Source organism: Lampetra fluviatilis, chromosome 47 (assembly GCF_964198595.1).
Source record: "Lampetra fluviatilis chromosome 47, kcLamFluv1.1, whole genome shotgun sequence".
Taxonomy (NCBI): Eukaryota; Metazoa; Chordata; class Hyperoartia; order Petromyzontiformes; family Petromyzontidae; genus Lampetra; species Lampetra fluviatilis.
The window spans coordinates 3947170-3968342 of record NC_136321.1 but is presented as its reverse complement, the minus strand read 5'-3'; the positions used below and the strand labels follow the sequence as shown (position 1 = coordinate 3968342).

The following is a 21173-nucleotide window of genomic DNA, read 5'->3' as shown; positions in this document are numbered from 1 at the left end:
GATAAGTGAGTGGATATGTAGCTGAGTGGATGCGTGAGTGTGTAAGTGGGTGAGTGTGTGAGTGGGTGAGTAGATAAGTGACTGGATATGTGGCCGAGTGGTTGCGTGAGTGTGTGGGTGAGTGAGTGCGTTGTTGTAATCTGGCCGTTGAACACAACGTGACACGCGTCCATCCGATTGGACCCGAGTCCTCGGCCCAATATTCCGACGTTGACGCGTCACGCGCCGGAAGCGTCTTCAAGAGCCCAAAGCTCCGGCCATCCGTGGTGCGCGCACCCCGCACCGAGAGCCATAGAACGGTACAGCACAACTGCGACAAACACTGCACGACGGTGGCCCACGGTTGTACAGGTGGGTGGGTGGGTGGGTGGCGTCATCTCCCACGGCACGGGCGCCCCGGGGGCTCCGACTCACGGGACGGAGTGAGCCCGGCCGCCGCAGGTGTGAGAGCGTCAGAAGAGAGAGAGGCACGCGGTCACGACGGGACACGAAAGCGCATGCACCACTAGCCACCCGCACGACGCCGTTAAGGGCTGCTGCTACTGCGGCTACTGCTGCTACTGCTACTACGACTACACACCACCCACTCATGTTGAGTCACGGTCGCTCGCCCTTCGAGGCCCGCACTGATCACCACGACGACCACGACCACTGTTCTCCAACAAGGTCTACCGAGGGGAATACGAATAATTATATATGAAGACTAATAGATAAGTGAATAGAGACTGTCGACAACGACGGAATTTAAAGCAATAATATATTTATACGACTGTAGCGCCAGCTGTCAACTCAATCTGCCTCTTGACATCAACCTCCTCCTAACACCACCTCCTCCTCCAGCTCCTCTTCCAAACCTCCACCTCCTCTTCTTCACCTCCATCGCCTCCGTCACCTCCTCTTCCTAACATCCTCCAACTCCTCGTCCGAACCTCCACCACCTACTCCACCTCCTCCTAACCTCCACCTTCTCCTCCTTGACCTCCTCTTCCTAACCACCACCAACCTCATCCACCTCTTCCTAACCTCCACATCGTTCACCTCCTCGCAACCCTCACCTAACTCCACCACCTCATCTTCCTTACCCCCTCTCTCCCTAACCACCTCCTCCTCCCCCTCTCCCTGACCTCCCTCATTCCCTCCCGCGGTGCCACAACCGTCGTAGCTGTTTCTCAAGGCGACGGTGCCCACAATGTTGTTGTTGTTGGTGTTGAATTGGTGACTGCACTGGGCAGCTGAACACGTGGTGGCAGCTGAACACGTGGTGGCCGCTGAACACGTGGTGCCGGCTCTGAGTTGGTCACTTGCCCCAATCAGTCTGTTGCAGGCTATACGGGGGATCTTTGTCGTTGTGTACGTGTTTGTGTGTGTGGAGCGGTGGCGTACGGGTTAGCGCGCTGCCCTACGGACGCGGAGATCCGAGTTCGATTCTCGCTCACGGCCAACACGAAGTGACGATGATATGAACCTGTTCTGGGGCTCCCCTAGGTCGACTCGGTTTTAAATGAGTACCTGGTGCGGTGTCTGAACATCGCCACTGGGGAGACAAAGGCAGCCAGGAGTAGTACTGTCGACCTCCCTCCCACCTCCGTGTGTGTGGACCCGTGATGGGATCGTCCGTGCGCTGCTGATAATGAAACGCAGCATTACCATCGCGACCATCAACGCACGCATCTTCAAATCAACAGAATTCAATTATTTGTAGACGTCTCCCTTCCCTTTTCACGAACAGCCCCTCCCCTACCCCCCTCCCCAACTCCATCGGCTTCCGTCTCTTTGAGAAGTCCGCTTTACAAAAAAAAACGAAATCACCTCCGCCACCAGCACCAATAATATAATCTGAGTGTGAGATTCATTACTTGGCCATGCAGCCGCGTTGGCAGTGGTGTTTAAGCAAAGCCAACAACAACCACAACAACACATTCATCACGTACACCGCGCGTGCGCGTGTTGCCATACGAAGAAATAAATAAATCGATAGAACGGGCAACGTTTTTGAAAACGTATTTCATTCCAAGTGCTTTTCGTACGTTCAGCTTGTTCTTCTTTCTCCCGCACCTCCGATTAGCGCGGTTGGCTACGTACGGCGCGAAAGAAGTCCAGCATACATACGTGCAACGTTCCGTGCGATTCGCCCCTTTAAACGACCATGTGCGCTGCGAGGAAGGGTCGTCGCCCGAAACGTCACCTGGGGCATTACCATTTCGCCTTCGAGGTTCCACACGGCGTTTGTCAATGACAAACGCCTCGAGCCTTTGTTCTAAACCGACAGCAAGTCGGCTAGACTGAGCCTCCTCCACGCCTCGAGCGTCGTTCGCGCCGTTGCATCGGCAACCCGCGCTGAGCCGTAAGGCGGCGATCGTTCGACCGCAAGAGGTCCCCCACGTGAGCGACTCCACCGTGAAGCTGCCGTCCTCGCAAGGTGACGTTACAGCGGGGTGACGTCACAGCGCACCGTCTCAACTCCACCCCCTTTCCCTCGCCCCGCCCCCCCCGAGGGGCAGCAGCCACGGAGTGCGCTGGCGGTGCGAAGGGCACCGCGACTACGAGGTAGGGGGGGGGTGCTGGTGGGGGGGGTGAGCGACGGGATGCGAAGTGCGAAGATGAAGTTGTCGAGAGGTCCGCGGGGGGAGAGCCGGGGTGCGGACTTGGGGGAGAGAGAGCGAACAAGAGTGAGAGAGAGTGAGAAAGAGAGAGCGAGAGAGTGAGAAAGAGAGAGCGAGAGAGTGAGCGAGAGAGTGAGCGAGAGAGTGAGCGAGAGAGTGTGCGACAGAGTGTGCGACAGAGTGAGAAAGAGAGAGTGAGCGAGAGAGTGAGCGAGAGAGCGAGAGAGTGAGCGAGAGAGTGAGCGAGAGAGTGAGCGAGAGAGTGAGCGACAGAGTGAGAAAGAGAGAGTGAGAGAGTGAGCGAGAGAGTGAGCGAGAGGTGGGGGTTTTACATAAAGCTAAGTTTAAAAATGTAAACAAAAAAAATTACGAAATGATGAACGAAGCAAAGTGCCGAATACACCGAGCATCTTCTTGTTTCCACTGATCGTAAAAAAAAAGAGAGCGAGAGAGAGAAAGAGCGAGCCTCCATCGTATCCACCCCCACCAACCCTACCGCCCCTCCCCCCCACCTTGCACCGGGGCCCGCACGCCAACTGCACCCCCCCGCCCCTCCCTCCACCGCGTGCCGGGCGACTCGACGGACTCGCGCGCGCAAGGGCGGTCTCGCGCGGGAGACGAACTCATCGTCATCATCGTGGTCGTCGGTGGTGGTGGCGGCGGGGGGGACTCAGAGCGAGGAGGAGCTCTGCGTGTAATCCTTGAGCAGCAGCGCGGCGTAGCTGTTCGGCGCCGGGAAGTACGAGAGGCACTCCGAGGTGGGCGACACGGAGCCCGAACTCCCGCCGGAGCAGTTCGAATCTCGGAACGGCGACGGCGGAGTGATGGTGAAAGAACGCTCGTCGTAGAAGAAGCCGCCCGCTCCGGCTGGCCCCGCCGCCGCCGCCGCTGCTGCTGCTGCGCCTTCCCTGCTGCCCATGCTGCCCCTGCTCTCCCTGCTCTCCCGGCTCTGCCTCCTCTCCCTGCGGTGTCTCTCCACGTCCACCTCGATCACCTCGCCCATGACCCCGGCGGCCACGCAGCACGGGGGCACGGGGCACGCCGACTCTGCGTAGCGGCAGCGCGGAGAGAAGTGCTGCTGCTGCTGCTGCTGTTGCTGATGCATCATCATCAGCTGCTGTTGATGTTGTTGCTGCTGAGGATGCTGCTGCCTCTTGTTGCGTGCGCCCATTTCAATGATCTCCATCTGCTGCTGCTGCTGATGGTGCTGCTGCTGCTGCGGATGATGCATCATCATGGTCGAAGCAGTGGCCGTGAGTGGGAGACTGTCCATCAACCACTGTGGTCGACCACCGCCACCAACACCACCGCAGTGCAGCTGCTGCTGCTGTTGATGCTGCTGCTGTTGATGCTGCTGCTGCTGTTGATGCTGCTGCTGCTGTTGATGCTGCTGCTGCTTCAGCTGCTGCTGCTGCTGAAGCTTCTGCTGATGCTGCTGCTGCTGTTGCAGCTGGTGGTGCGGCAGTGGCGAGCCGTAGGCCTGCGAGCCGTACTGTCGATGCAGGGCGCCGGGCAGGAGACACGGCGAGGACGGCTCCTCGTCCGCGAGCGCCAGCGACCGCAGGCGGCCAGCGCACGGCACCGCGTCCTCCAGCAGCGGCAGGGACTGGCCCGTCGCAGCGGGCGCGCCACAACCACCGAGCTGCTGCTGCTGCGGCCGGGGAAGCACCGAATCGTCGGACGCGGCCAGCGAGCGCTTGCCGAGGCAGCAGGGGGGCGGCGCACCGCGGGGCGAGGCGGCGCGCGGGGCAAGCATCTCAGCCGTGCCCGGCGCCGGGGAGAGGTCACGCGGCGCAGGCAGCGCCAGGCAGGGGCCTCCCGCGGCCGCCGCCATGAGCGCGAGGTCACGGGCCGACAGCACGGCGGAGGGGTCGTCCGGCGCGCCGGAGGAGGGGCGGCGAGCGAAAGCGCCCGGGGAGGAGAGGAGCGCGTTCAGCTCGTGGATGTTGGAGGCGAAGCGGCTGACGACGCTGTTGATCTGCTCGGTGAGGGAGCCCTGCGACGAGCTGCTTTTGCGCGGACGCTCGCACACATACAGCCCCGCGCCCTCCTCCTCCTCGTCGTCGTCGTCGTCTTCATCCTCGTCTTCATCGTCCTCCTCCTCGTCGTCGTCGTCGTCGTCGTCGACGCGATCATCGCCGTCGTCAATGACGCACGTGCCGCGCGAGCAGTAATCACGATCGTCATCATCGCCGTCGTTGTTGTTGTTGTTCTGGCTGCGGCAACCACCACCTCCTCCACCTCCTCCTCCTCTACGTCGTTGATCGCGACCCGGGCGGTTCGGCCCTAGGGCGGCCGCGGCGACGACGGTGACGGCGGTGGAGGAGGAGGAGGCGGTGGTGGTGGGGTCCCGACTGGGGCGAGTGGAGCGCTCGGGGGCCGCGCCCGTGGTGACCGCGGCGATGGAGCGACGGCACCGGCCGAGCAGCGAGACGGGCGAGCCTCGGTAGGGCGCGGGGAAACGCGGCGCGCCGGACTCGTCCTCTGCCTGGACGCACAGCGGGCAGAGAAGGGGGGCACGCCACGGGGGGGATGGGTTAGGGCGTTAGATTTTGACCGGGCTCCGTGCTCCAAATTTTGCGTCGTCTATTATCGGTTTTTTTTCGTTTTTTTTTTGGTAAACAATGTTTAAGGTTTTCTTTGTTTGTTTGCAAAAATTGTTTTGTCCGTTCGGTGACGCAGTTCGTGCAGTTTGCCGCCGCTGCCCCGGCTGCGATGGTACCGTCGCTTTCCATGCCGCTGCCGCGGCTGTTGTTGATGTTGATGTATGCAAGATGAATTGTGGCCACATGGAATGTATGAGTCGGTTGCCCTTCACCGCCCCCACCCCGCCGCCTGCTGCCCCCCCTTCCCCCCGCCCGCTCTCCCAAGAGGAATCGAACGCGTTCGTCCGAGACGAAATCCACGAGCGCGGAGATGGAGCGATGGAATCAGGCGCGAGGTGGATCGCTACAGCTCGCAGCGACGGCTTGCCGGCAGGAGGAGGAGGCGGTGGAAGCTTTCATCCGGCGGTGGATTGACCATGGCTCTGTTACGATGGCGATGCTCGCGATGGAACCGTTTCCCCTCCCCGCAAGCGGAGTTGGTGGGGGGGTGACGGCGGCGGCGGTGGACAAATGGGGGATGCGGCAGGTTGCGCGCGGCGTGCCCGCCACCGTCACCGCGGCACCCCGTGGTGGCCGTGGGGCCCGTGGTGCTGGGGTTCGCCCCGCGGCCTCGGCTGCCGCGTGGCCACGTGCCGCGGGGTGCCGTGCCGCGTGCGGACGCGCGGCGGCGTGCCCGGCGTGCCCGGCATGCCCGGCGTGCCCGGCGAGGCCTGCGCGCCGCACGAAGCACACACCTCGGCGGCCTCCGTGACGTCGTACAGGTGCTTGGCGCTAAGCTCCGAGAAGCCGCGCGCCGACGCCAGCTCCCCGGCCGATTTGGCGAAGGGCTTGATCACCGCCATCTGGTTCCCGCCGGCGCACCCCGAACCGCCGGCGGTCGCGGCACCGCTGCCACCACAGCCGCCGCCGGAGCCGGAGCCGGAGCCGGTGGAGCCGCCGGTGGCAGCGCCGTGGGCGCGTCGCTCGTCCCCCTTGACGTGTGCCGAGAGGCGGTGCCAGATGCCAGGGCTCTTGTCGGCGCGACCGGCCTGGCCCCACGAGCTCGACTTGGGGCTGTGCGGCGGTGAGAGCGGCGGGGACGGTGCGTTAGTACGCGCGCGTGTGTGTGTGTGTGTGTGTGAGTGAGTACGCGCGTGTGTGTGTGAGTGAGTATGCGTGTGTGTGTGTGAGTACGCGTGTGTGTGAGTGAGTATGCGTGTGTGTGTGTGAGTGAGTACGCGCGTGTGTATGTGTGAATGTGAGCGAGTACGCGCGCGTGTGTGTGTGTGTGTGAGTACGCGTGTGTGTGTATGTGTGAGTGAGTACGCGTGTGTGTGAGTGAGTATGCGTGTGTGTGAGTGAGTATGCGTGTGTGTGTGTGTGTGAGTGAGTACGCGTGTGTGTGTGTGAGTGTGTATGTGTGAGTGTGTATGTGTGTGTGTGAGTGAGTATGTGTGTGTGAGTATGCGTGTGTGTGAGTGTGTGTGTATGTCATCTCGGTCATCTCGGTCAGTCGACCCGTGGCACCTGGGTCTGCCCCGTGACCTCCTGCCAGCGGGCGTTCGACACTTCACGTGGCCTCAGGGTGCACATGGCCTGGCACAAGCGTCGTGGTGACGTCACCGCCACTTAGTGGCGAATGGCGGTTGTTGTTGTGTATGCTGATCGACGCCCGGGTGCGATCAAGGGATGGCTCCCTATTGGTCAACCACGTTATGTATGCCGATGATTTGGTAATAGCTGCTCATTCAGAAGAGGAGTTGGAGACGCTGCTGCTGAGACTGGAGTGTGCCACTAAGAGGTGGGGCCTTACCATCAGCCCCACCAAAACTAAGCACCTGCCTGGGTATTTTGTACCATCGGACACTCCACCCCCACAACTCCCAATTGGTGATGGGGCAGTTGTGGAGAGAGTGGAGAGTTTCCCATACCTGGGCAGTGTGCTTATGACCGGCTCCAGTTTATCAGCAGAGGTTTCACTCCGAATCAGTCGAGCGGCAATATATTTTCATCGGTTGCGTAACGCTGTGTGGAAGCTACCTGGTCTGTCGCTCCGCACGAAGCTTCAGGTCTTCTCGGCCACGGTCATTCCCTCCCTTCTCTACGCTTGCGAAACGTGGACCCCCCTAGTGGAGCATCTTCGCCGGTTGGAAACATTTAGGCTGGCCTGCCTACGATCCATCCTGGGTTTAACCAGGCTGGATTGTGTGAGGAGCTCACAAGTCCTTGAAAGATCTGGGCAAAGTCCCATCAGTGAGCTCCTCCAGCAGGCAAGGCTGCGTTGGCTGGGTCATGTAGCCCGCATGCCCAGCCACCGCATGCCTAAACAGCTTTTGTTCGGCCGGATCGAGGGGGCTAAACGGGCGCAGCACGGGCTAGAGAAGAGATGGAGTGATGTGGTACAGGAGGACGTGGAACTGAGTGGACTTGCCGATGACTGGTACCAGCGGTGTCAAGATCGGCCTCAGTGGAGGAGGCTCGTGAAGGACGCTACTGGGCAGTTGGAGGCAGTCGCCCTCCAACAACAACGGAGGGCGGAGGAGCGACGCTCACAACAACGAGCGGAGCGCCGGGTGGCTAAAGCACAGCAAGTTGGTACAGTAGGGGGCACAGGTGGTGCATCAGCCAGTCATCTCGGTCATCTCGGTCAGTCGACCCGTGGCACCTGGGTCTGCCCCGTGACCTCCTGCCAGCGGGCGTTCGACACTTCACGTGGCCTCAAGGTGCACATGGCCTGGCACAAGCGTCGTGGTGACGTCACCGCCACCTAGTGGCGAATGGCGGTTGTTATGTATGTGTGAGTGTGAGTGAGTACGCGCGTGTGTGTGTGTGAGTGAGTACGTGTGTGTGTCTTGTACCAGGCGGGCTCGGCCGCTGATCCCTTGCGCTTGAAGAGGCTCAGGATGCTGGAGGAGCGGCTGGTGAGCTTGGCGTCACGCACGTGCATGCGCACCACGTTCGAGGTGGTGAACGCGCTGCGCACGTTGCGCTCCGGCTTAGCGAGGATGATGTACACCTGGACAAACACAGAAAAAATTAACCCGTAAAAACAAAGTTTTTCACTATAAATCCTTTATATGCGTGGCGGCTAGAGTCCTCTCGTCCTCTGGCTTGAGATGGCTGCCACCTATGGGCCAGATGATTGCCTGCCACCATTAAGCAATTGGTAATTAAATATATTTTTTTTTCCTGAAAAGTGTGACATTTTGGAAAAACATTTTCACGAAAATACATTGTCACGCACAACGAGTATGTGTGCAAAATGTCAGCTCGACTGGATCACGGGAAGTGGGCTGAAAAACGACCGAAAGATTTGCACGGTCGTAAGCGCGCAAGCAAGCAAGTGAACTTAATATAAAGGATTTAAAAAGATCACGCTTCACACCTCCCCACCCCCCGTGTAGCCTGAACAGACTGTTGGGGCAAGTGCTGTTAGCGAGCACCTATGAAGGCCGACACTGCACACGAGGGGGTGGGTGGCCAACACCACGCCCGGCCGCCTTTGTTTCCCCAGTGGCGATGTTTGCACACCGTACCAGGTACCCATTTGAGGCTGAGTCGACCTAGGGGAGGCCCAGGACCGGTTCAGATAATCGTCACTGGAGTTGGCGTGAGCGAAAATCGAACCCAGGTCGCCGGGTTTATAGCGCAGCGTGCTAACCACTACACCACCGCTCCCCACGCGCACACGCACACGCTGAGACGCACACTCACGCACACACACACGCTGAGACAGACACACGCACACACACATGCACATGCTGAGACAGAAACACGCACACACACACACACGCACACACACACACTGAGACAGACACACACACTGAGACAGACACACACACACACTGAGACACACGCACACGCTGAGACAGACACACGCACATGCTGAGACAGACACACACACACACACGCACACACACACCCACACGCTGAGACAGACACACGCACATACACACACACTGAGACACACACACACTGAGACAGACACACACGCACGCTGACGGGTCGCTGGCCACCTGACCAGCGCCAACATCAGCCAATCGTCGCGCGCGACCGGGTCCGCTTGAAGCCGGTGCAGCCGGCGATGTCCGCCCGTACCTTGGGCAGGAACATGCAGCCGAGGGCCACGGTGGAGCTGAGGCTCACGCAGAAGCACATGGTGATGACCTTGTACTTGCTGCCAAAGTAGATGGGCGCGAAGGCCATCCACACGATGCACGTGGTGTACATGGTGAAGGCGATGTACTTGGCTTCGTTGAAGTTCTCCGGAACGTTGCGGGTCTTTTCGGGGGTGGGGGGTGTTAGGAGGGGGGCGGGGCGGGGGGGGTGTTGGGGGGGGGCAGAACGTGGAGAGGAACGGGGAACGGGAATGAGCGTCGTCGTCGTCGTCACAGTGATGACGAACGCAAGACGTCGCGTGCCGCTGCCCCCTGCGCAGTGCTCACTCGTCGCTGTCGAGCGGAGAGAGGGAGAAGGAGAGAGAGGACGACTCAGAGAGGGAGGACTCGGAGAGAGGGAGGACTCGGAGAGAGAGAGGACGACTCAGAGAGAGAGGACGACTCGGAGAGAGGGAGGACGACTCAGAGAGAGAGATGACGACTCAGAGAGAGACGACGACTCGGAGAGAGAGAAGGAGAGAGAGGACGACTCAGAGAGAGAGGGAGGACTCGGAGAGAGAGAGGACGACTCAGATAGAGAGGACGACTCGGAGAGAGAACGACTCGGAGAGAGTGGACGACTCAGAGGCGCCAGGAGGAGGAACCACAGACGTGCGGGAAAACAGCAGCAGTCACGCGGAGAGCAGCCGGCGCTACCAACAGTTGCCCAAGCTCTGCAGGCCCCTACAAATGAAGATGTTCGCAGCCAATCACTGAGACATTTACACGGAGAAAACGAAACACGTGCGATGGGGGAACGACAATAATGCGATTGTGGGAAACTGGCGAATCCAGAGCGGGCGCTGAGCGAGGTTTCTTGGTACCGCACATCCCCGACTCGAAAGAAGTTCATCGTGAACACGTGCATCATCATTTTACACGCGTAGTGTAATAGCGCCGGCTGGTGTACAGCAGCGGCAACTGCGGTGGACAGACACCGCGCACGGTGTGTGGGCAGAGGGGAGGCACTCGGGTAAGGGTCAAGGAGAGCGCCATCTGGAGGTCCCTGGAACCTGCTAGAAGGTTTCGAGAAGGGAGGCGCGGTCAGGGCAGAGCCAGGCCGCGCTGGGAGCATAAAAGGAGCCGAGAGCGGAGGGCTCGGGGCTGTCAGTGCTGGGAGTGGACTTGTCTCATCGTCGCTGTCGTCTCGTCGTCGCCGTCGTCGCTAAACGTCTCCGCTCGATATCGCGCTACGAAGGAGAGCAGTTGGCTGAGTCGGCGCCGTCAGTGTTAGATTGCTCGTGTAATGTACAGGCTGGACTGAGCTCCTGTGGAGAGTGTGTGGACGTGACCGTGAAAGTGTTAATTAGGAAGGTTCCTCCTTGAAACTCTGTCTCTCTCTACATGATCCCGTCTACCTGACTCACACATGCACGGTGTCCTCTGATCCACGTGTTCCTCCTTCTGCCTCTAAGCGTGCGTCTCTCCGTGTTTCTTTGCCCACTGTTTGTTGGTTCGTTCGCTTTGGAACAACAACATCATAAGGCGTTGACCAGGAATATTAAATTGTCTCTCTCTCTACGCGAGCAGCGTCCTTTCTCAGAGAAGTCACCAATCATCGCCTTCCTTCCAATGAGCTCTGTCCATAATATTTACTCAATAACTTGTTAGTCTATGGGCAATGTTAGTCTACGTGAAATATTAGTCTATGGGCAATATTAGTCTATGGGCAATGTTAAGTCCCAGTCAAAAGCCCATTCATATCCAGCCCCTTTGCATGTAATCTCAACACACATTCAGCAATCGAACGTAGCCTCTTCTTGGTTCTTTCGGTAAAGTCACGTAGAATGGAAATAATAAAATAATAAAAATAAAACATAATTAAATAATTCTCACGACGTTTCGGCCACAACGCATGCAGCCATCCTCAGGTGAAGAACAGGTCTGTCGACAGACCTGTTCTGAGGACGGCTGCTTGCGTTGTGGCCGAAACGTCGTGAGAATTATTTTATTATGTTTATTTTTATTATTTTATTATTTCAATTCTACGTGACTTTACCGAAAGAACCAAGAAGATGAATCCCTGCAATCACGAAAGCTTTAAAATAATTTTATTATGTTTTATTTTTATTATTTTGTTATTTCCATTCTACGTGACTTTACCGAAAGAACCAAGAAGATGAATCCCTGCAGTCACGAAAGCTTCTAATCGAAATCGAACGTAGCCTGCACATCACAATTTATAATCATTCTCGTCGTCGTTTTTTCTTCTTCCTCGTGTGCCCCCCTCGCCTCTACCGCGGTCTCCATCTTCCACGATGGCAGAAGATACCCCCCCCTCCCCCCCACATGCAAAAATAAACATCTCGGATACCCAAGCAGGGCCCAGCCCAGCCAAATCAATTGCTTGGGCAGCCTCCTGAAAATATCAATGCATTTCACTTAGCGGGCACGCAGTATGCACGTGCGTGCCCGCAAAGACAAAGATCCCCCACACGGAGCGTTTAACAGACTGTTGGGGTAAGGTGCTGTTAGCGAGCACCTATGAAGGCCGGCACGGCAACACGTGGGGAGGGGGTGTGGGTGTCTCCATACCGACGATGTTTACACACCGCAGCAGATACTCGTTTGAGGCTGAGTTGACCTAGGGGAGGCCCAGGACCGGTTCAGATAATCGTCGCTTGGTGTTGGCCGTGAGCGGGAATCGAACTCGAGTCGCCGGGTTCGTAGCGCGGCGCTGAACTGAGCACTGCACCGCCGCATTCACGCACGCGCACTACGCACTGCTGATTTCTGTCATGCCATTCCACAGCTGGATGGAGACCTGTCCTTCCTACCCATGCACGTGGCGCTGGTAAGCCGCGCAAGTTCCTCTCGCCAGACCTCGCCCAACGCTGGTCAGTGCAGGTGAGGGGTAAAGGGGCACTATTCCTACCTCCTCTGGCCTCTCGTATGCGCTGTGAAGAAGGGTCATTGCCTAAAACGTCTTTTGTTTTTGCGGCCAGTTACTGACGGGTGGTTCCGTCGACGCACAGACACACACACATGCAGAGACACACAGAGCCACACACACACAGACCCCCACACACACACACAGACCCACACCCACACACACAGACCCACACACACACATACCCACACACACACAGACCCACACCCACACAGACCAACACCCACACACAGACCCACACACACACAGACCCACCAACACACACACAGACCCACACACACACATACCCACACCCACACAGACCAACACCCACACCCACACAGACACACACACACAGACCCACACACACACAGACCCACCAACACACACACACAGACCCACACACACACACACACAGACCCACACACACACAGACCCACCCACACACACACAGACCCACACACACACAGACACACACACAGACACACACCCACACACACGCACACACACGCAGACCCCATCCCTCCTTCCTCACACTCTGTGCCGCTAGGCTTCGCATCTCATTACCTGCCCTTCTCTCGCCACCAATCCATTACAATTTGCCTTTTGCTTAAAGTCTCACGACAACCGCCTGCCAATCCTACATCTGCGCTGTTGATTCATGTGATTTAGCTTCACACACACATTTAAAGATCCCCCGTGTAGATTTTAACAGACTGTTGGGGCAAGTGCTGATAGCGAGTAGCGCCTATGAAGGCCGGCACGGCACACGGGGGGGTGGGTTGCCAGCACCACGCCCGGCCGCCTTTGTCTCCCCAGTGTTGCTGTTTACACACCGCTACAGGAACGTATTTGAGGCTGAGCCGACCTAGGGGAGGCCATGAGCGGGAGTCGAACTCGGGTTTTCTATGCCGGGTTCGATAGAAGCAATGCAGCGCTAACCACTACGCTACCGCTCCCCGCGAAACACGGTTGGTTACGTACGGCGCGAAAGAAGTTCAGCATACATACAGCTTGGGGCTCACACACACACCCCACACCACCACGGGCTGACAACAACATCTACGCACGCCAGCACAGTTATGCCATAAAAAATATAATCATCGTCATCGTCAGTAGCAGGCATGATCTATCCACTGCTCGATTGAATGACACCACTCGAGCCACCACTCGGTGACTTGCGATGCAGTGGTGTGTCCAGCGACTGCACACGAGTCGATTTAGTAAGTGTTATGCCCCATGAAGAAGGGCAATTGCCCGGGACGTCGCCAATTGTTTTATTTTTTTGCCTTTAAAGGCCACGCAGTGTTGCTGACGAATGTGTAAGTAGATTCGAATTTTAAATCTATTTTAGAAGAAATTGTTTTGTTCATTATGCATTAATGCAGCAGTGGATAAGACCATGGATGACAGCAATGATGGTGGGAATGATGATGATGATGAGGTTGTGATCATGGTTGTGATGATGGTTACGACAAGATTGTGTGAGCAACGAAAAAAACAATAACAATGATGATGACGATGACAATAAAGATGTTGATAACGCCAATGACTGTGGTGATGATCATTGTAAAGGTTATGATTGTAACAAATATGATGATGGAGATGGCGATGATGATGAGAGTGACAATGATGATCCATGTGATGATGGTGATGACAATGATGATCTACATGATGATGATGACAATGATGATCTACATGATGATGATGACAATGATGATCTACATGATGATGACAATGATGATCTACATGATGATGATGATGTATCCATGGTGAATCGGAAGTGCAGGGGAAGGACAACAGACTAAACACAAAAAGCAGCTCTAAGAGAAATGAGTTTTCCACCTCGATGATTTCAAATTGGATGGCCCCTGCGGCTTCCTAATGTCAGAAGGAAGAGCGTTCCAGACGGCCGCAGAAGAGCATCTGAAATCGCGCGATGCTCTATAAGTGCGCGATGATGATGATGATGATGAAAACGATTATCCATGTGATGATGATCGTCACTATCACGGCGACGACATGAATCACGACCACACCGTGACCCCGACACCCCGACACCCCACCCCCCACGCGAACCGTGTCCCACCTTGAATGGGAAATAGGTGCAGCTCATGATGACGATGGTGACAATGATGATCCACGTGACCATGATGATGATGATGATGACGATGATCTCCATGATGATGACAATGATGATCCACGTGATCATGATGATGATGATGATGACAATGATGATCCACATGATCATGATAATGATGATGACGGTGATCTCCATGACGATGATAACAATGATGATCCACGTGATGATGATGGCAATGATGATCCACGTGATCATGATGATGATGATGACAACGAGGATCCACGTGGTCATCATCATCATCAAGACGACGACGACGACAACGATGACGACGTCAATCAACACCGCAAACCCCTAACCGTTCACCGCGCACACGCGAACCCCACCTTGAACGCGTAGTAGGTGCAGCTCATGATGAGCAGCCCGTTGAACCCGAGCGGCGCCACCACCGCGAGGTTGGACGTGTGGCAGATGAGCTGCACCTCGCGCGGGCTCGGATAGTCGGGGATGACCTCGGGCGGTTCCATGAGCACGAGCGCCACCACGATGGCCACCTCGACTCCGATGAGCATGAAGGCGATGACGAGCTGCGCGCACGTGGTCATGAAGCGGGGCTTCTTCGTGCAGATCTTCTTCTTGCTTCCGGCGAGGATGCGCGCGATGCGATTCGTCTTCGTCACGAGCGCCGAGTACATCATGGCCGAGGCGAGGCCCACGGCGATGCGCCGAAAGTAGCAGCCGGCCTGCGTGGGCCTCGCCACCTGGGCGAAGGTGCACGCGTAGCCGAGGCCCGCGCCCGCCAGGATGATGTAGCAGAGTTCGCGGCTCGACGACTTGACGACTGGCGTGTCGCGGAAGGCCACGAAGATGAGGGTGACGAAGGCGGTGGCCAGGAGGCCCGCGCACGCGAACGCCACGGCGGCGATGGCCTCCGGGTCGCTCCACTGCAAGTACTGCACGGGGATGGCGTCGCAGCCTGCGCACGCGGTGGTGGTGTGATGGTGATGGTGTGATGGTGTGGTGATGATGATGATGATGGTGGTGGTGTGATGGTGTGATGATGATGATGGTGGTGGTGTGATGGTGTGATGATGATGATGATGGTGGTGGTGTGATGGTGTGACGATGATGATGATGGTGGTGGTGTGATGGTGGTGGTGAGATGATGGTGATGGTGTGATGGTGTGATGATGATGATGATGATGGTGGTGGTGTGATGGTGGTGGTGATGGCAGAACGATGATGATGATGATGATGGTGTGATGATGATGATGATGATGATGATGGTGGTGGTATGATGGTGGTGGTGGTGGTGTGATGGTGTGATGATGATGATGATGGTGGTGGTGTGATGGTGGTGGTGATGGCAGAGCAATGATGATGATGATGGTGTGATGATGATGATGATGATGGTGGTGGTATGATGGTGGTGGTGGTGTGATGGTGTGATGATGATGATGGTGGTGTGATGGTGGTGTGATGATGGTGGTGGTGGCAGAGCGATGATGATGATGATGGTGGTGGTATGATGGTGGTGGTGGTGTGATGGTGTGATGATGATGATGGTGGTGTGATGGTGGTGGTATGATGGTGGTGGTGGTGTGATGGTGTGATGATGATGATTGTGATGGTGAAGTAATGATGATAATGATGATGGTGGTGAAATAATGATGATGATAATGATGGTGTGATGATGATGATGATGGTGGTGGTATGATGGTGGTGGTGGTGGTGGTGATGGTGATGGCAGAGCGATGATGATAATGATGGTGGTGTCATGATGATCATAATGGTGGTGATGGTGGTGTGATGATGGTGGTGGTGGAGCGATGACGATGATTGTGATGGTGGAGTAATGATGATAATGATGATGGTGGTGGTGATGTAATGATGATGATAATGATGGTGATGGTGTGATGATGATGATGGTGGTGTGATGATGATGATGATGGTGGTGGTGGAGTGATGATGATGATGATAATGATGATGATAGTGGTGGTGGAGTGATGATAATGATGAAGGTGGTCTTGGTATCATGAGGATGATGATGGCGGTGTGGTGATGATGATCATGGTGGTGGTATGATGATGGTGGTGGACCGATGATGATGGTGGTGGAGGGATGATGATGGTGGCGAGATGATGATGATGATGGAGGAGATTGTTGTTAGGTTGATGATGATCGTAGTCAACATCAACATAGCCAATGCCAATTTAACGTGAAACCATTGGGCCAACGGGTTCCAACGACACGTGCCGAACATTGAGACAACCAACGTTGCATCCACGTTAGAAAACAATGGTTGCAACCGCGCGCCAACACCGAGTCAGCGTAGAGCCGGCATGGATCCAACGTGCACCCAACGTTCACCCAATGGTTCCAACCACGTTCCAACGTTCAGCCAACGTTAGCTCAACGTGAGAAACAATGGTTGCAACCGCGTGCCAACACCAGGTGAACCTTGAGCCGGCATAGGGCCAACGTTCACCCAACGTTCGCCCAATGGTTCCAACCACGTGGCAACGTTGAACCAACGTTGCCATGTTCACTGGAACACCTTCGTAATTTAATAACGTCATTTGGTGACGATGCTTTTTGATGCCTTGGCAGAGGTGCACAGGTACGAATAATAAATAACCCACCGCCCCACCCTCCCCTTCCCCCATCCCTTTTGCCCCTGGATAGGAGTCATCTCGCCCCCAATCCTTCCCTCCTCGTATCAACTTTAAACTTCCACGCTCTTGCTGGCGATCCCCAGGTGGGTGAGACAGAGAGCCCAAATTTTCCCCTACCCCTCCCTCTTTCTTTAAACTCCTAGAAGCATAGGAGCGGGTCCTTCTTGTCCATGGAGTTTTTTTTTTAACACGTGGCAGGCTTTCACGACAATTATCATCCATAATAGAGGTTTTTTTGGTTAGATCGCATAAATATATAAATGTGTCGTTAAAACCCGCCACCACCCGACACAGCCAACTAGTAAGGGTTGTCACGTAAACAGAACGTGGCCAATTCGTCACTAGTACAGCACTAGTGTGTAGTGTAGTGTATAGTAGTGTAGTGTATAGTAGTGTAGTGTATAGTGTAGTGTATAGTAGTGTAGTGTATAGTGTAGTGTATAGTTGTGTAGTGTATAGTGTAGTGTATTGTGTAGTGTATGGTGTAGTGTATAGTTGTGTAGTGTATAGTGTAGTGTATAGTTGTGTAGTGTATGGTGTAGTGTATTGTGTAGTGTATAGTGTAGTGTATTGTGTAGTGTATGGTGTAGTGTGTAGTGTAGAGTATATTGTATAATGTAGTGTATAGTGTAGTGTACTAGTACAGCACTAACCGGTGTGTTGGAGAGCCAAGCCACAACATTTACAATCTGAGTACGACGTTTCGCAGTAATTACAACCAGCTTAATCAGGCGACAGCAATAATTTAACGACACATTTATATATTTACGCGATATAACCCAAAACAAACCTCTATTATGCATGGAGTTTTTGCCCCCTCCCACCTTGCATCGTGGTCGGTGCTTTATACTGGGCTCGCGTAGAGTTGTAATCAAGTAAATAAGTAATCCTAGTTTTGAAGCTTTCGTAACTGCAAGGATTCATATTCTTAGGTTTTTTCGGTAAAGTCACCAAGGTAAAAAAATTAAATTAATCAAAGTAAAATAAAATAAAAATCACGACGTTTCGGAGGCAACACAAGCTTCCGTCTTCAGGTGGAACCGTCACAGCACGATAGCTGTATCAAGTGAGAGAAATTACAAGAACACAGTATTTGTATATATACTGGTTGAGGGTGGGAGGAGCCAAGGTAGGCCCTGAATATTATTTTTGTGAGGTTCGGTGCGGCTGAAGTACGCTGTTAGGAATGAGCCTTTGTTGTGTAAACTTGGTCAAGGACATGGTGCTATCTCCTGATGACATCCTCGTCAGTTTTGATGTAGCATCTCTGTTTACCAAGGTCCCAGTACCTGACACCCTAACAATGATTGAGGACTTGATCCAACATGGATTGAATTCGGATGTACATGCGCTGGTTAGGCATTGACTCACCAACACTTATTTGACCTGGAATGGCACCTTCTACAAACAGAATGAGGGTACCCCTATGGGCTCCCCCTTCTGCATGCGAGCCGCTCGCGCTAATCGCGGAGCAGCCCGGGCGATGATGACGATGTTGTAAAGCGGAGACGTTGCACGGTTGTGTGAGCGCGGCACGCCACGACCATGATGAAGACGATGGCAATGATGATGATGACGACAACGGTGAAGACGACGACGATGACAGTGATGATGATGATGACGACAATAATGACAATGATGATGATGACGACGATGATGACGATGATGACGATGACAATGATGATGATGATGATGACGACGGCAATGATGATGATGACGACGACAATGAAGACGACGATGACAGTGATAACGATGATGATGATGATGACGATGACATTGGTGATGATAATGACGACGAAGATGATGATGACAATGATGACGACGACGATGATGACGACGATGACGACGATGACAATGATGAAGACGACGATGTCGGGGGAGGGGGGGGGGGTGAGGAGGGTGATGGGGGGGGGGGTGAGGCCCACTGACCAGCGAGCTGAGCGTTGGGCCACCAGCCCAGCCTGCAGGCCTGGCACGTGAAGTCGTCGAGCACGAACTCGTTGTCCTTGCAGGGGGTGCACACCCAGCAGCAGCTCACCTCGCCCTTGCGGATCACCTGGCGGGCACACGCCGACAGACGCAGAGGTGCTCCATCAGGCAAGCCGCGGTGGCTAAGAGATGTGAACTACCTCGCCTGGTATGCAGGTGGTCTCGTGGGTTCGAGCACGACCCTGACGCCTGCTGCTGTATATTTGGAGTTTGTGTGTCTCCCTCATCATCACGGTGGCTAGATGTCAACTACCTTGCCTGGTGCACAGGAAGTCGTGGGTTCGAGCACGACCCTGACGCCTGCTGCTGTATATTTGGAGTTTGTGTGTCTCCCTCATCATCACGGTGGCTAGATGTCAACTACCTTGCCTGGTACACAGGAAGTCGTGGGTTCGAGCCCGACCCTGATGCCTGCTGCTGTATATTTGGAGTCTGTGTGTCTCTCTCTCATCACCATCATCATCACGGTGGCTAGGAGATGTCAACTACCTCGCCTGGTATGCAGGAAGTCGTGAGTTCGAGCACGACCCAGACGCCTGCTGCAGTATGTTTGGAGTTTGTGTGTCTCTCTCATCATCATCATCACGGTGGCTAGGAGATGTGAACTACCTCGCCTGGTATGCAGGTGGTCTCGTGGGTTCGAGCACGACCCTGACGCCTGCTGCTGTATATTTGGAGTTTGTGTGTCTCCCTCATCATCACGGTGGCTAGATGTCAACTACCTTGCCTGGTACACAGGAAGTCGTGGGTTCGAGCCCGACCCTGATGCGTGCTGCTGTATATTTGGAGTCTGTGTGTCTCTCTCTCATCACCATCATCATCACGGTGGCTAGGAGATGTCAACTACCTCGCCTGGTATGTAGGAGGTCGTGAGTTCGAGCACGACCCAGATGCCTGCTGCAGTATGTTTGGAGTTTGTGTGTCTCTCTCATCATCATCATCACGGTGGCTAGGAGATGTGAACTACCTCGCCTGGTATGCAGGAGGTCGTGGGTTCGAGCACGACCCTGACGCCTGCTGCTGGATATTTGGAGTGTTGGCCTCTCTCCACGTGGTGGCGTGGATGTTTCTCCCGCTCCTCCGGGTTTTCCCTCCACGTTCAGAATCAACGTGCGGGGTTTTTTTTAGTATTTAGCTGCTATAAATGTCCACGCGATGACAAGCCACATCGCTGAGCTTATCATGTATGGCCAAGGTCGCTTCTGGGCCTTACCCTGGTTAAAATGAAAATAAAAACGCTCCAGTCGAACCACGGAACGTATGGACATCTCGATGCCGCGACTCACACATACTGCGGAGGAGGAGGAGAAGGGGGGGAAGGAGGAGGGAGGAGGAGACATCGTAGCAGCAGCGGTGCCATGTGGCCCTGTGGGTGGGGTTGGTATTGTGTGACCCCGTGGGTGGGGGAGCCTCACTCGGATGTGGCCGATGCCACATGGCTCGCTGCACACGGAGCGCACGAGTTTGCTGTGGTTGGTCCACATCATGTGGTCGTCCATGCGCAGCTCCCCGCTCTCCCAGCTGCCCACGTTGATGTAGTCGTAGTCGTCGTGGCTCAGGTTCTGCAGGTGCATGATGTCGTATCTGCATGCACCAAAGACAAAGATATTCCCCCGTGTAGCCTTAACGGACTGCTGGGCCAAGTGCTGTTAGCGAGAAGCTCCTGTGAAGGCCGGCACGCGGCACACGAGGGGGTGGGTGGTCAACACCGCGCCCGGCCGCCTTTGTCTCCCCAGTGGCGATGTTTAAACACCGCACCAGGTACTCATTTGAGGCTGAGTCGACCTAGGGGAGGCTCAGAACCGGTTCAGATAATCGTCACCAGCGCTAGCCTTGAGGGAAAATCAAAATCAGGTCGCTGGTATCAGCAGTGCGGCGCGCTAACCGCTGCGCCACCGCTCCCCCACCTGCACGCACCACCCAGACACACACACACAGCCGTCGTTGTTGTTGTTGTCGTTGTTTGTTTATTTTAGCCACAGACTCGCACAGAGACCCATAGATTCACTCGGAGACTCACTAACTTACACGGAGACCTGTAGACTCACTCGGATACCCACAAACTCAGAGACCCATAGACGACTAACATATATAGCGAGTGACAACCGAACCAGTCGTCAGTAACACCGTGCGTGGCATTAATAAACACATTCCTGCGGAGGGAGCTGGTAGGAACGTTGGGTTGCTCGGTCAATGGCCAGGGTCAACGGCGGCG

At 55.4% G+C, this 21173-nt stretch overlaps 1 protein-coding gene across 1 annotated transcript; it reads right to left on the bottom strand.

Annotated features, from left to right (window-relative positions):
- Positions 1–3170: 3170 nt before the first annotated feature.
- On the bottom strand, positions 3171–20759 carry LOC144947885 (uncharacterized). The gene is made up of 7 exons (XM_078877265.1): positions 20374–20759; positions 18899–19025; positions 14681–15270; positions 9287–9469; positions 8047–8204; positions 5944–6262; positions 3171–5091 (listed from the first exon to the last, which is right to left on the bottom strand). Exons 1-7 carry the CDS (start codon positions 20530–20532, stop codon positions 3274–3276), a joined length of 3354 nt encoding a protein of 1117 aa, XP_078733391.1. The 5' UTR covers positions 20533–20759; the 3' UTR covers positions 3171–3273.
- Between the last annotated feature and the right edge of the window lie 414 nt (positions 20760–21173).